This window comes from Candoia aspera, chromosome 3 (assembly GCF_035149785.1).
Source record: "Candoia aspera isolate rCanAsp1 chromosome 3, rCanAsp1.hap2, whole genome shotgun sequence".
Classification (NCBI taxonomy): Eukaryota; Metazoa; Chordata; class Lepidosauria; order Squamata; family Boidae; genus Candoia; species Candoia aspera.
In genome coordinates this window covers 63,682,589-63,695,170 of record NC_086155.1, presented here as the reverse complement: position 1 = coordinate 63,695,170, position 12,582 = coordinate 63,682,589, and the positions used below count along the sequence as shown (strand labels likewise).

Genomic DNA, 12,582 nt, shown 5'->3' with positions numbered 1-12,582 from the left:
CCTCATCAGATTTTTAAAAATCTACTAATCTTCCCCCTCCCCTCCAAGTTGCTTGTAGGATATCCTACCTCAAAGTTTGAGAATCCCTGGCATATGGAAACACCTTGAGTTCAAGTCAAGATCATCTAAGTTCAAAACAATAAAAATTATTGAAGGCAAGTCATGAATAGATTTAGGAATCCAAGGTCAAAACAAGGAATTGGCAGGCACATTATCGAGAGCAGACATTTTGATCAAATTAATAGAATCTATAAATCTGATGCTAATTGAAATTTCATCACATTAATCAGCATTGTACTTGTCATTCTGTAAATGTTCTGAGGAAAATAGAGTTAGGTGGACTGTTTTGACTTACAAAATATGGGGAAAAAAGTATTAGCATCAGATCAACATTCTAATGCCACTTTTAAAATTAGCTTGCAGCTCTGATTGGCGTCTCCTTAATGCTGGTGATAGCACTAAAATTGGGGAAATACTTCCAGACCCTTCCAAACGTAAGTTAAAGTGAAAATCTAAATAAATGGATATGTAAATGTTGTGCCAGTATGGTAGATTGCTCTCTTTAAAGTCTAGGTCTTCAGAATATTGACACATTCTATATGACTGGGGGATATTTTTTTAATGAGATGCCAAATTCTCAAGGTGTCAGCTCCACTAAGTAGACCAGATCAGGAAATGTCCTAACTTTTAACTTTTCTAACTCCACAGGAAAGTTAAAGTGACTTTTATTGAGTTTGGCTATAATAACAGAATCTTGCATGTTTGATTGTGCTGTACTCCCTCCTCTTTCTCACTGTTCAGTGAATTAGGGAGGCATCTGCTTGAACTACTTCCAAATGTTATCTCATTGTTCTGGACTTAAAAAGTGTTTTATCCCTTTTAAAACTACTATAACTACCAGTAGGCCTTCTTGCTGCTCTCCCCTCAGCAGTCTTGGAGAACAGATTCAGTAAAACTCCCATTATCTGTGGAAATTATGCCATATGGCTCAGGCCATACCAAATCTTGTGAGGGTTCTTTGCTTTCCAAGGACTGGACACACCACAGCGCAGCAAACCTGTACACAATGCTTCATTGCAGCACACACTTTCCCCAACAATAGACTATTGCTCTCCACCCTTCTAGGACTTGCAAGGTGATGTTGCTATGTAAATGTATCTTTAATACTTAGTTCAAGCAAAAGTCTATTAGTCTGTAAAGTGACATATAACCTTTGCCTTCTTCCAAATGTTCTTACTCTAGTTGGAATGAGATGCTGCTTCAGTGGGGTTGTTCCTCTTCTAGTTGCTGCCGAGCTCCCGGCAAAGCTCCATGCAGGACTCCCACTAGGCCATGCTGCTTACCATAACTTGTGGTCCTGGCAGCTGAATGATAGTCCTCTTGCCTGTTTGCAATAGCTGCCAATCTCCAGACATCACCTCTGCTTCTCCATCTGCATGCTGCTTGCTTATCACCTGTTTTCCTACACCCCTCTCCACATTGTCTTAACATTTGTTTTTGTAAGCTAAAGACCTAGGTGGGGTGAGGCTGCCTCTGGATGTCAGCAAGTCCCTGAAAATGCCAGGGTGTGGCTCAATTATCACAGGCAGCTGTAACACTGACATGGATGCTTGTGAGTAAAGTTGTGAGTGAATGTGTGGATGCATGTGGGAAGCACTTCTGCCTGGCTACAGCTGCTTTTTCAAAGTACAGATCGCAATCCCATCTTCATTCCCTCACAAATCGAGGGAATTTGTTTTTCTATGTTGTGAGTTTTATTCCAAGCTGAGAAAAACTGATGCTAAAAAAATTGCCAGAGACATTTTATATGTTACTTTACAGCAGATTGAGATTCCAGTGTTACCTACATAGTTGCCAGATTCTGCTGCCTAGAGACAAGGATACCCTGTCAGGTCACTATTATGGACAGAATGACTGATACTGATAGGTATTTGGGTATATACTAAGAGGATAAATGTTTATCTATCTGAAACCTTATCTGAGTTATATCTATAACCATTACAAAGTTTTACTTATTTGATAGAAATGCCTATGCCTACTTACTAAATCTTAAAGTAAGATTTAACAGTTGGTGAATTAAATGAATTTGTTGTGCACTTTTCTTTTTATCCAAAGAACTCCCTTTTTATTATAGAAAAAAAGTCATTTATTGGACAGGGATAGATGATGATGATGATGATAGATTATAGATGAAGGGTCTTTTCAAGAGCTTGGTACTTGGAGGTTACATATTTCTGGAAAATTGGAATATGTAAATATAATGATAAACTTTCTAGACTTTTGCAAAAGCATATAATTCTATGATTTTGCTAGCTAATCAAACTTAATTCCTGCAGAAATATTTTTAGTTGCTACTACACAGTTTAGTATTTTGTATATGTTTTGCATAATATTATCCAGAATTGGCAACAAAAGTATCACTGTTTTTTTTAATTTGCCCAGGCTGTTTTGGCTGCCATTGTACTGGTCAACATGTTCCCATTTCTTGAAAAATTTATGGATGTCCCTTACCTGTGGAAACAAGATAAATATGATTTTGTAAGTTTTGGGTGATCTATGCAACAATGCTAGAGAGTCAGATGAAACTGGGTAGGAGATTAATTAGCATTCCAGTGGAGCAGAGCCAGTATGCCAAATACCCTGGATCTTTGAGATTTGCTAGTCAAAAGAATGAATTTGGTACTAAATTAGATAAGATGATTGAGATCAGATGTACATTGTACATTGAGACTGCAACATACAGTAGTTTAGACCACTGCAACACTATTGCAACACTACTTTAACCAGAATTTATTCAACTTTCTTGATCTCCAATCTTAGTTGTTAGCCTTGCTTAACAAGGTAGCATTCCCAATGAAGCAGTTAATGGACCTAACAACTTGCTTCATGAGATCTACTTCCTTGCCACAAGTCCTCTCCAACATAGCCTTGACCAAAGTACAGTACTCCAGTGATACCAAAGAGCCCTCTCTGAGTTCTTCCTGATCTCCTAGAAAGAGATACCTCCAAATAAATGAATTAGAACATTAGTTATGAGCAAGGTGCTTCATGCTTTTTACCATGAAGTAATACAAGAGTGTTATATAAGCTTTAACTTCAAACGTGACCATTGCTTATACTGAAACAGTTGGAAATAAAGTCTCAAAACCTCTTGTATCCAACACAGAAATTTTGAGAGTAGAGCTTTATTCCACAGATAATGCTATTTAACTTGCAGGAGAAACCAAGTTCTAGCTTATCAGAAAGACCCTGCGCCTTCGTGTGAAGGCTCTAGTCCTTAAGACATGCTTTAGTTAATGACTTAGTCACATAAACTGTATTGAAGCAGAATTGCAGTGGGAAAGAACTCCTTAAGGATAAGTCCCCAGTGGTGTCCATGAGACATTTTCCTTGAGCGTCACAAGGCTCCCTGCCCTATCTTAATTTTTTTATATTGCTTTAACTTTTAAGAATCAGTTAATAGACATTTAGCATGCTATATTCCCATTAATGTCTCTACGTCCCACACAGGCCCCACGTACATTCTTAAAAAATAAAATATCTGGATACTGTAGCTCAGTGTTCTGTTCAGAAATATGTTCACGTGGCCAAAAAAAAAAAAAAGTGGAAAAAAATTGAGAAAAAAAAAGTTGCAAAGCAATGGTGCTTCCAGGGAGTGCTAGAGAGATCAAGGTGAATAAGGAAAGTATTTTCCTTGTACTGTGTTTTTGTGTATTTCCTTGCCTCTTTTTAAAATGTATATATCAGCTGGCTTTTTTAAATGTGGTATGTATTTTGTCTGGACCTGTCTCTGTGTATAGTGGTACAAGCTATAATCACTCTGAGAATAATTGTTATAATTAAACTGCAAGAAATGGAGCTTTATCATACCAACAATGTACTTTGCTTTATGGTTATTAAGTTATTAATAATAATGTTCCTGTTTTTATCTTTTAAGGGAATTTGGATTGTGACCTTTCTGGTTGTCCTCTGCCTTGGTCTGGACATTGGCTTAGCAATTGCTTTGGGATTTGCCTTTTTTATAATAAGTGTCAGATCACACAGGTATTTGTCCTACTATATTGTTGTTTTACTCCACATGCCAAGTTCTAAGGTTAACCTTTTCTGATCATTCTGCTGTAAGATGACTTGAACTTTTGGAAAAAATATTTGATGGTAACAACAGCTTTGTAATAAAACCAAATACTTAAGAGAGTTTCCCTTCCATCAGCAAGCAGATAATAATCTGCCATCTGTTGGAGCTGTTCTAATTCTGGATCTCTTTCACCAAGCAGGGGGTAATATTAGTTGGCCAGTGCCATTCCTGTTCCTTTTTTTTAATCCAATTTGTTTTAGGAGAGACCTCTTTTCTTATATTGTTTCATAAAGATTATCTATCCCACCAAACTAATGTACTAACATATACTTCCTTGAGAAACTTGCATGTTCAAAGACATATTTGAGAGAATGAGATTGCTAGTTCAATAATATGACTCAAGAGTAATCTTCTGTGTTAATAGTCTAGTCTAGTTCTCTAAGTGTAGATACACTGGGAAGTTGAGAAGATAGTATCCTTGGTCTTTTTCCCTGAATCCTCTCCTTCATTTCATGCCCTACGTCTACCCTGTTCATTCTCTCTGCTCTGTGGTTTTCAGAATATGAGAAATGGATAGGATTGACACAAAAATGTTATCTCAGAAATAATTACTGTATCTGCTTTAAGCTATTTTATTTTATGTTAAAAGCCCCCATGCTGAGAGGCCTTCCAAAAAGCCTCTCCTAAATAATCCCATTTATAAAAAACTAGAGCTGTAGAAATTAGACTGTGCTGGTATCTTTCCACCAAAGTTGTTAGGCAGGTTGGCTTAACTGCTAGATCATTTCTGATTTGCTGGCCAGCCTCACGACATTAGAGATGGAGAATTTTGCTTGATTAGATATAGCCACAGTCAGTCTTCCCCCAAATGCTGGCTTTCCCTTATCCTTTGCATTCTTTAAAATTGAGACATCTCAGAAAAAGAAAGAAAAAGAAGGAACAAGGAAGGCTTGCCTAAGAACATCTGAGTGGGATGCTCAGACTTTCTTTCTCTAGCTATCCTCTCTATAATGAACTCTGAGCATATACAGAAACCTAAGAGCTTATTCAAGGTAGAAATAAGTGACTACTTTAACTGATGTACTAATTGTTGCCTTCCTGTCCTAACAGTCAGGAAACCACACTGAGATGAGGAATAGGTCTCTAGTGTTTAGTACTGCTACATAAGACAGAAAATCCTAACAAACTGAAGAAGCGTGGGAAAAACCCAGACAGATAAACCCCAAAAGTCAAGGCTGGTCTGTTCTGTGTCTCTTTGAATGGCTGCTTAACTCCTCACTACTACGCATGCGTTTTCCCCCCTGGATAGGGCCCCCCTCCTGCTCACCATCAGTGCTCATGACACTTCCTGTGCTTTCCCTATATTTTCCTTTTCCAGAATGCTCCTAGAAATTTGGCTCTATTGGGTAAATAAGGACATTTCTCATTAAAACCTGTCCCATATGGAAGTCCATGTGTTTCAGAACTGATACTAGTTTCATTAAGTTTTGTATTTCTTGCAGGAAGTTCTGATGTACTTTTAGTTCTGTTTTTTTCTAGAAGAAACCCTTGGTTGAAAGGACAAAAAGTCCCCATTTGGAAAACTAGGTTATGTCAGGACTGATTGATGGCAGCCTATAAGAAAAATCATTTACTGGGAAAACTTTGAAGCAAGGTGTCTGTTAAAGAGGTTTTAAATTATCCTTCCTCCCATTATCACAATTTTATTTTGTATTAAAAAATTATATCCTGCATTTTTAATGTAAATACATCAAATGGAGGAGCAGGCATAGGATGTGATAATGTTCATTAGAGCCATAGAACCAGTGGATAACCTGATTCTTTCTCTTGTTGTAACTTTTGTTTATGATGCATTAATCAGAACAACATCTTAGTCTTTTTGTCAAAATATAAACAGAACCATGGTAAATTTTGAGCAAGGCAAAAGAAACAGGGCTTTCCAGGGCAGTCCTATATGAATTAACCCAGTCCCCAATCTCTTCTCCACTGCCATTTGTTAGAATAATTAGCTGCAGGATTATTCTACTTTGTGGCAAATTATTTGGGACAAATACCAAAACACTTAGCATGTAGCACCAGGTGTATTTAGCAGTCCTATACTTCATTGTTTGTGAAGTGCTCTTGTATGATATGCAGACCTTTAAAAAAAATCAGCACCAGTGATTGCTGGTAACCTAATGCAGAAGAAATGACTAACTTTCAGTGTCAGAGCAACACCATAATATATTTCTTTTTCACAGTAGCAAGGCCTCTCTATGTTTCACCAAATGAGCTGTTTTCATTGGGTAGGAGAAAATAGGATCAGGCTATTTCCTGCCCCTTCTCCATGTAGATAAGCAAGTGGGAAAGATAATACAAAGGGATCTGCATCTCATCTAGACTAGTATAGCATTATGTATAAACACATTCATAGTTCAAATATTTGTGTTTATCATTGTTTCTCCTTTTTCTCTAAGGAAATTATTTCAGACATATTTCCAGGGTGGGGAGATGGGTTGTAAAATTTGGATCCATTGGCTTTGTTCTATTTCTAAGGAGAATGGAGATCCAATTTATACCTTGTTTCAGAATGAAGATGATGACGTTGGGTCAGATTCCAAACACCAATATTTATCGCAGTTTCTCCAACTACAGTGAGGTAAGAGGGAGAATATATATATATATATATATATATATATATATATATATATATATATTTGCTATAATCATTTTCCATTAATAGCATACCAACAGCTGACAGGTCCAGATAAATTAATTTCAGAAATGATAGCATCAGGCTCACACAGAGACAGTGATGAACATGGCTAGAAACAATTTTAACTGCATTTCATGAAATGATAGCCATAACAGTTGACAGCTTCTGAGTGAGCAGGAAAGGTAGCTTAGAATTTACTGTATACCCAGGTGCATTGTAAACCTATTGCACTCTTTGAAGTCAAGACTTGGATTTCCTCTTATCTCCAGTGCTCATAATGTTCATTTATGACAGATGTTTGTGTATATTCTCTGCATTTCAGCTCTGCCATTCAGATAAGTCCATCAGGTTAAGCTGGAATTTTCCAGCCACTAACTGAGCCCTGACTCCTATTTTGACAGGGCATTATATATAATTATTACTATTATTAGCTATTTTTACTATTATTAGCCAGTTTGGTCTAATGGTTAAGGCAACAGGCTAGAAACCAGGAGACTGATAGTTCTAGTCCTGCCTTAGGCATGAAAGCTGGCTGGATGACCTTGGGCCAGTCACTCTCTCTCTGTCCAACTCACCTCACAGGATTGTTGTGGGAAAAATAGGAGGAGGAAGTAGTATTAGGTATGTTCTCTGCCCTGAGTTTTTTATAAAAATAATAAAGGCCAGATATAAATTAAATAAAATAAGTAAATAAAAATTATGATTGGTAAAGAAATGTCATACTTCAAAAAGCAGAGTTGTTGGCATTCTGACAGCAACACTGAAAAACATATAGACTTTAGTTAATGGTTAATATACTATAGTTAATGGTTATAATGTGTACAACTTCCTATCATCTTCTTAACCTAATATCAGCCATGAAAATAGATTTTATTAATACCAATTTTATTATATTTGATTTATACATCATCTAAATGTTGCTTTATATGCCTCAATGTACCTAGTATTAGAGTATGTTAAAAGTACGAATTGATTTTCTACACAAACTGCCATTTCATTTCCAAATAATTTCAAGAAAACTGCTAAAATAGTTATGTACTTAAATCTTAAAATACCTATTTAGATACTTGTTAAAACATTATCTTTCTATAATAAAATCCTACTACAGATTTCCAGAGTCAGCAATTCATAGTTTCATTTGTTTGTTTTTCCTAGCAGGGACAAGACCAAGTGTGTGTGTTGTGTGTGTGTGTGTGTTTTCCAAGCATGCATCCTTATTTAGCCAAAGTGGCATCGTGTACCTGCAAGAAGGAGATAATAGCATGATACTTGGGGGATATCCAGTATGTTCAGCAATCATGTGTAGCAGCTTGGGAGTATGCACTATAGGCTGAAATTCCAAGGAATTCCAAAGAATTCCACACCACATGGTAACATTTTGAAAAGGCTCCACATCTAAAGAGTTCTATTTTGTTTGCTCTTTAGGCCATGGAAATTCAGGGTGTGAAAATATTCCAGTGCTGTGCTTCCATCTCATTTGCAAACATGAAACATTTCAAAGCCTACATTTTGAAAAAGGTAAATTGTCCTCTCCTAATAAAGCAGTTCAGAAGCTCTGCACTCCTGAAAACATCAGTCTAACCCCCTTTCTGTTTCAGATGGATATGAAGGCAGTCCCCCTGGATGAAAATGAGATGCGAGCCTTGATCTCAGTCAGTATGTCCAGTGTTAAAGGACAGCACAAGGACTTAAACTGTGCCTGTGTTTGTGATCCACCAGAACAACTACCGAGGGTCAGAGGCGTTTCTTGTCTGTGTGGGCATGCACTTGTTGTACTCAAATCCTTTCATAATTCTTAAACAAATAGTAGTGAGGCAGATGCTTTCAACTTCCTTACACTTAAACCTACAGTCATATAAATAGGGAATACATGAGAAAAGATCAAGAATGTATTTAGCCTATCCTTTCCTCCATAGAATAACCCTATGTTGCCCAAAGTGTGATTTTGCTAATGATCCCCAAAGCAAACCCACCCACTTTTCCAAGCTATGGTTCTAGAAGACAGTTTAAGCCCTGTCCCAATATGAAAGGAAGATCATAACTCCAGTCTTCTGGTGAATCCAGATACCTGGCAGAGAAAGACCAGCAGGTGGAATGCCCTCCCTGCTATTCCTAAGAATTATTCCTCAGTGGGATGGAATTACTTTGGATGGATCACCCAAAGGCTCCTGAAAATTCTCTCTCCAATCAGGAACATGGCAAAGGGCTGGAAAGACTTCAGATGATCCTTAACCCTTCTCAGCTTACCCCTTGCCACTCCACAGTTTCTTCTTAATCTTCCTGTCCCCAGAATTTCTTCCTGGTGATCAAGAAGCAGGAGGGAATTCTGATGTTAGGTTTCCTCCCAAAAGTTAAAGCCCTTTCTCCAACCTCTAAGGGAGAAATCTGAGAAATCTTGTAGCTGAGATGATAAATATGGCATTAAATTGAGAGTTGCAGAATATCTAAGCATATGAAAATGCTGAGTCTGTAAAGAGCAACAGGAAATACAAAATAATTTACAATATCACCCTATTCTTTTCTAGAATCTCTAACTCTCTTGCATTCTAGGTACCCTATAGAGAGAAACTTCTAAAGAGAGTTCATACTGCTAATGAATCATTTTCTGCTTCTTCTTTGGCCTTGGTACGTTGGTCAAGAAATGAGAGTAGATATTCTTCTGATGTACAATACATCCAAACCCCAGCAAGAGAAAGGGCATATGAGTATGCAAAGAGGAATGAAGATCTGAATAAAATGTGGTTTTGTACAAACCCTCCTTTAGCAAGATCTACAACTCAGTTGTACACTCTTGACTCAGAGTATACAATGCATATGATTCACACTATTGTTTTAGACTTCAGCATGGTGCACTTTGTTGATTTACAAGCTTCTTGTTTATTACGGGAGGTAAGTCACTTGTATTGCTTTATCATTTTATTAATCTATAACTATTTAGTATACATATGAAGTTGACAGTTTGAAATTTATAGGTGGATATCTAATAAGCAAGATCAGCTACAAGCAGCATGGCCAAATATAACTAATATGTTTATTTTTACAGTTCCTTCATCTATACATTATTTTTCTTGCACCAACAAAAAGATGCTCTGCCTACTTATATTTAGCCATCCAGATCTGAAGGTTTCCTTTTAAAAGTATATGGTCTAGCTAGCTAAATATGCAATAAGTGTTTTAAAATAATGTGTTTATGAATCTCAAAAAAATCACAAAGTGATGAAGAAACTGGACGATATGGAAACTGGATATCTTCCAAATAACAAGCAAAATTGATGCTTCCCCAAAATGTTAAGACATCTAATTTATAGCATAAAGGTTTAAAGAACACATATTTTAAAACTCTATAGGTAATCTGCTGATACTGATGATGTAACTTGATCAGAAAAGACAGAAAATAAAAACTGAACAACAGCAATGTTAAAAGAAATATTCTAACACATTGAAACTAGAAATAGATACTGAAAGGAGTTATACCATCAGCATAATAATAATGTACAACTGTATACAGTTTTCATTTTATATAGCTTCAGTACCAGTATAATTCGTTAATAGTTGAAACCAAAAAGAGCATACATTGTAATGGTAGGTTTGTCTAACAAATTATGCATTACATTATCATGGATCTATCGTGTTAATATTATTACATTTCATTAATTGCTTTCTACTATAGCTTAAGCAAGAAAGCATTAACCTGGTTTTCAACCTTAGCCAACCTTCTGACATGAATTTCGATTGGTTTAGTTTCTCTCTAGAATAGAAGCCCAACAGTGGAATGAATCTTTCATGTTCAGATACCACGGGTATAAAATTCTGGGATTATTATCGAAGCCACCTAAAGCAAAAATTTCATGCAGGAAGCACAGAATACTGTTTGTCCAAATATGAACAGAGATGTTGTCTAGTGCATAATTTGAGCAGCTGGTCCAGGATGAATCCACATTGACTCCTTTTTGATTAGAGAAACATATGACCTTGGTTGGATCTTTTCCACCTCAGTGAACAAGTCACTAGAATGAGAAGTAGGTTTTGGTTAATCTACCAGCAGCATCAATAACCCAATACATTGCAGGAAATCAATCACAGAAACATCCAATTCTTTCTGCTATCTAGAGATGCTGGTTGTGAAGGTTGAATTACTGGTCTTTATGACAGTTGCAAAGACACTCACTCACACCACACAGATCCACCTCAAGTTTTCATAAAAAATAGATTTGCGTTTTAAAGACATGCTACTAAATGAACATATTCAGCAGTTTACCCACACTGCTTCTATTTGGACTCTTGGTAGATTTGCATGGGTATTTAGTAATCAACTATCTTACTTTCAATAAGTGTGAATTATTTAATATGGGGGATTTGGCTGTTATTATGACATAAACAGTCCTCAGGTATATTTGCCAAGTGAACTAGTAAAGGTAAAGGTTTCCCTTGACGTAAAGTCCAGTCGTGTCCGACTCTAGGGGGCGGTGCTCATCTCCGTTTCAAAGCCTTGGAGCCGGCGTTGTCCATAGGACACTTCCGGGTCATGTGGCCAGCATGACTCACGGAACGCCGTTACCTTCCCGCCGAAGCGGTACCAATTAATCTACTCACATTTGCATGTTTTCGAACTGCTTGGTGTGCAGGAGCTGGGACGAGCAACGGGAGCTCACCCCGCCGCGCGGTTTCGAACCGCCGACCTTCCGATCGACAGCTCAGCGGTTTAACCCGCAGCGCCACCGCGTCCCCACCAAGTGAACTAAGTTATATCAAAAAACATATTTGGCTTAGAAATATAAGGTGCATTGTTTCTGGACATCACATACATGACATGGTTTACTGAAGAGGTATAAGAATTCATATAACACCCCTGAGCATACAGGACACAACTTAAACTTCACCAGATGTTTGGGCTGATGATCTGCAAAAGAAAAATAGATTCATCATGCTGGGAGTCCACTCAGCTATCAAAATCACAGCCAATAGGGCTATGCTGGTTAGGAACTGTGGGAGACTTAGTCCCCATGCATCAGATTGGAGAAGGCTGTTTTATCAGACTGTATCAGCCTATGAAAGTGAAATTATTACTAATTATCATATAATGGCTTCCTTCTATAGCTCTGTCATGTCTTTCAGAACATCGGAATCACAGTCCTGATAGCTGCCTGCCATCGTGAGTATAGGCACAGTAACTATCTATGCAGCAATTGTGGTTCATAGCATGAACCAATAAATAAATAAATAAATAAACCCCCTTTTTTAAAAAAATCATACAGTTGCAAGTAATATTTCTGCCTTTTTATCTCACAGCCACTGTAATAAAAACTTTTGAAAAGCATGATTTCTTTGACCAGTGTGTTACTAAAGCCCGGTTCTTTCCTACTCTGCATGATGCAATACTCTTTGCTGTGGAGCCAAATCTCTTGGAAGAGATAGTTCCAGTGGAAGCCCAAAATGCAGCACCTGACGAAATGCTAGCAGAAGTACATTTAGATGATGAAAAGGTATAATGCTTCATGAAGGTTCATGATAAATGTACTGACATGTTTAATACTGGAAAGCCTTCGTTTCACTCTATGAATTATTGCTTTATTAGACTTACAAGGTAGATCTTTAAGTAGGCATAGCACAGGTGATTGCAATTATTTTTAGTTCATCCCTAGGTTTCTGCTGAGCATTTAAACTGTTCTGCTTCATGATTCCAAATTCAGATTTCTTCCTGTCATTGACATAATATTTTTAAAGGTAATAAACCTTACTGGTTCCCACTATCCCTAGACTGAATATGTCCATGATGATTATTATACTGCTTATCCTCTGCTGCCAGTCAACT

At 37.2% G+C, this 12,582-nt stretch overlaps 1 protein-coding gene across 1 annotated transcript in view; it reads left to right on the top strand.

Annotated features, from left to right (window-relative positions):
* Positions 1-12,582, top strand: part of SLC26A8 (solute carrier family 26 member 8) — a 46,702-nt gene that overhangs the window by 32,937 nt on the left and 1,183 nt on the right. Inside the window, exons 11-19 of the mRNA XM_063299847.1 lie at positions 417-494; positions 2,443-2,538; positions 3,938-4,044; positions 6,644-6,713; positions 8,196-8,288; positions 8,369-8,503; positions 9,321-9,659; positions 11,868-11,922; positions 12,060-12,253. Coding sequence (XP_063155917.1) covers positions 417-494; positions 2,443-2,538; positions 3,938-4,044; positions 6,644-6,713; positions 8,196-8,288; positions 8,369-8,503; positions 9,321-9,659; positions 11,868-11,922; positions 12,060-12,253 — 1,167 coding nt within the window. The remainder of the gene's footprint in view (positions 1-416; positions 495-2,442; positions 2,539-3,937; positions 4,045-6,643; positions 6,714-8,195; positions 8,289-8,368; positions 8,504-9,320; positions 9,660-11,867; positions 11,923-12,059; positions 12,254-12,582) is intronic.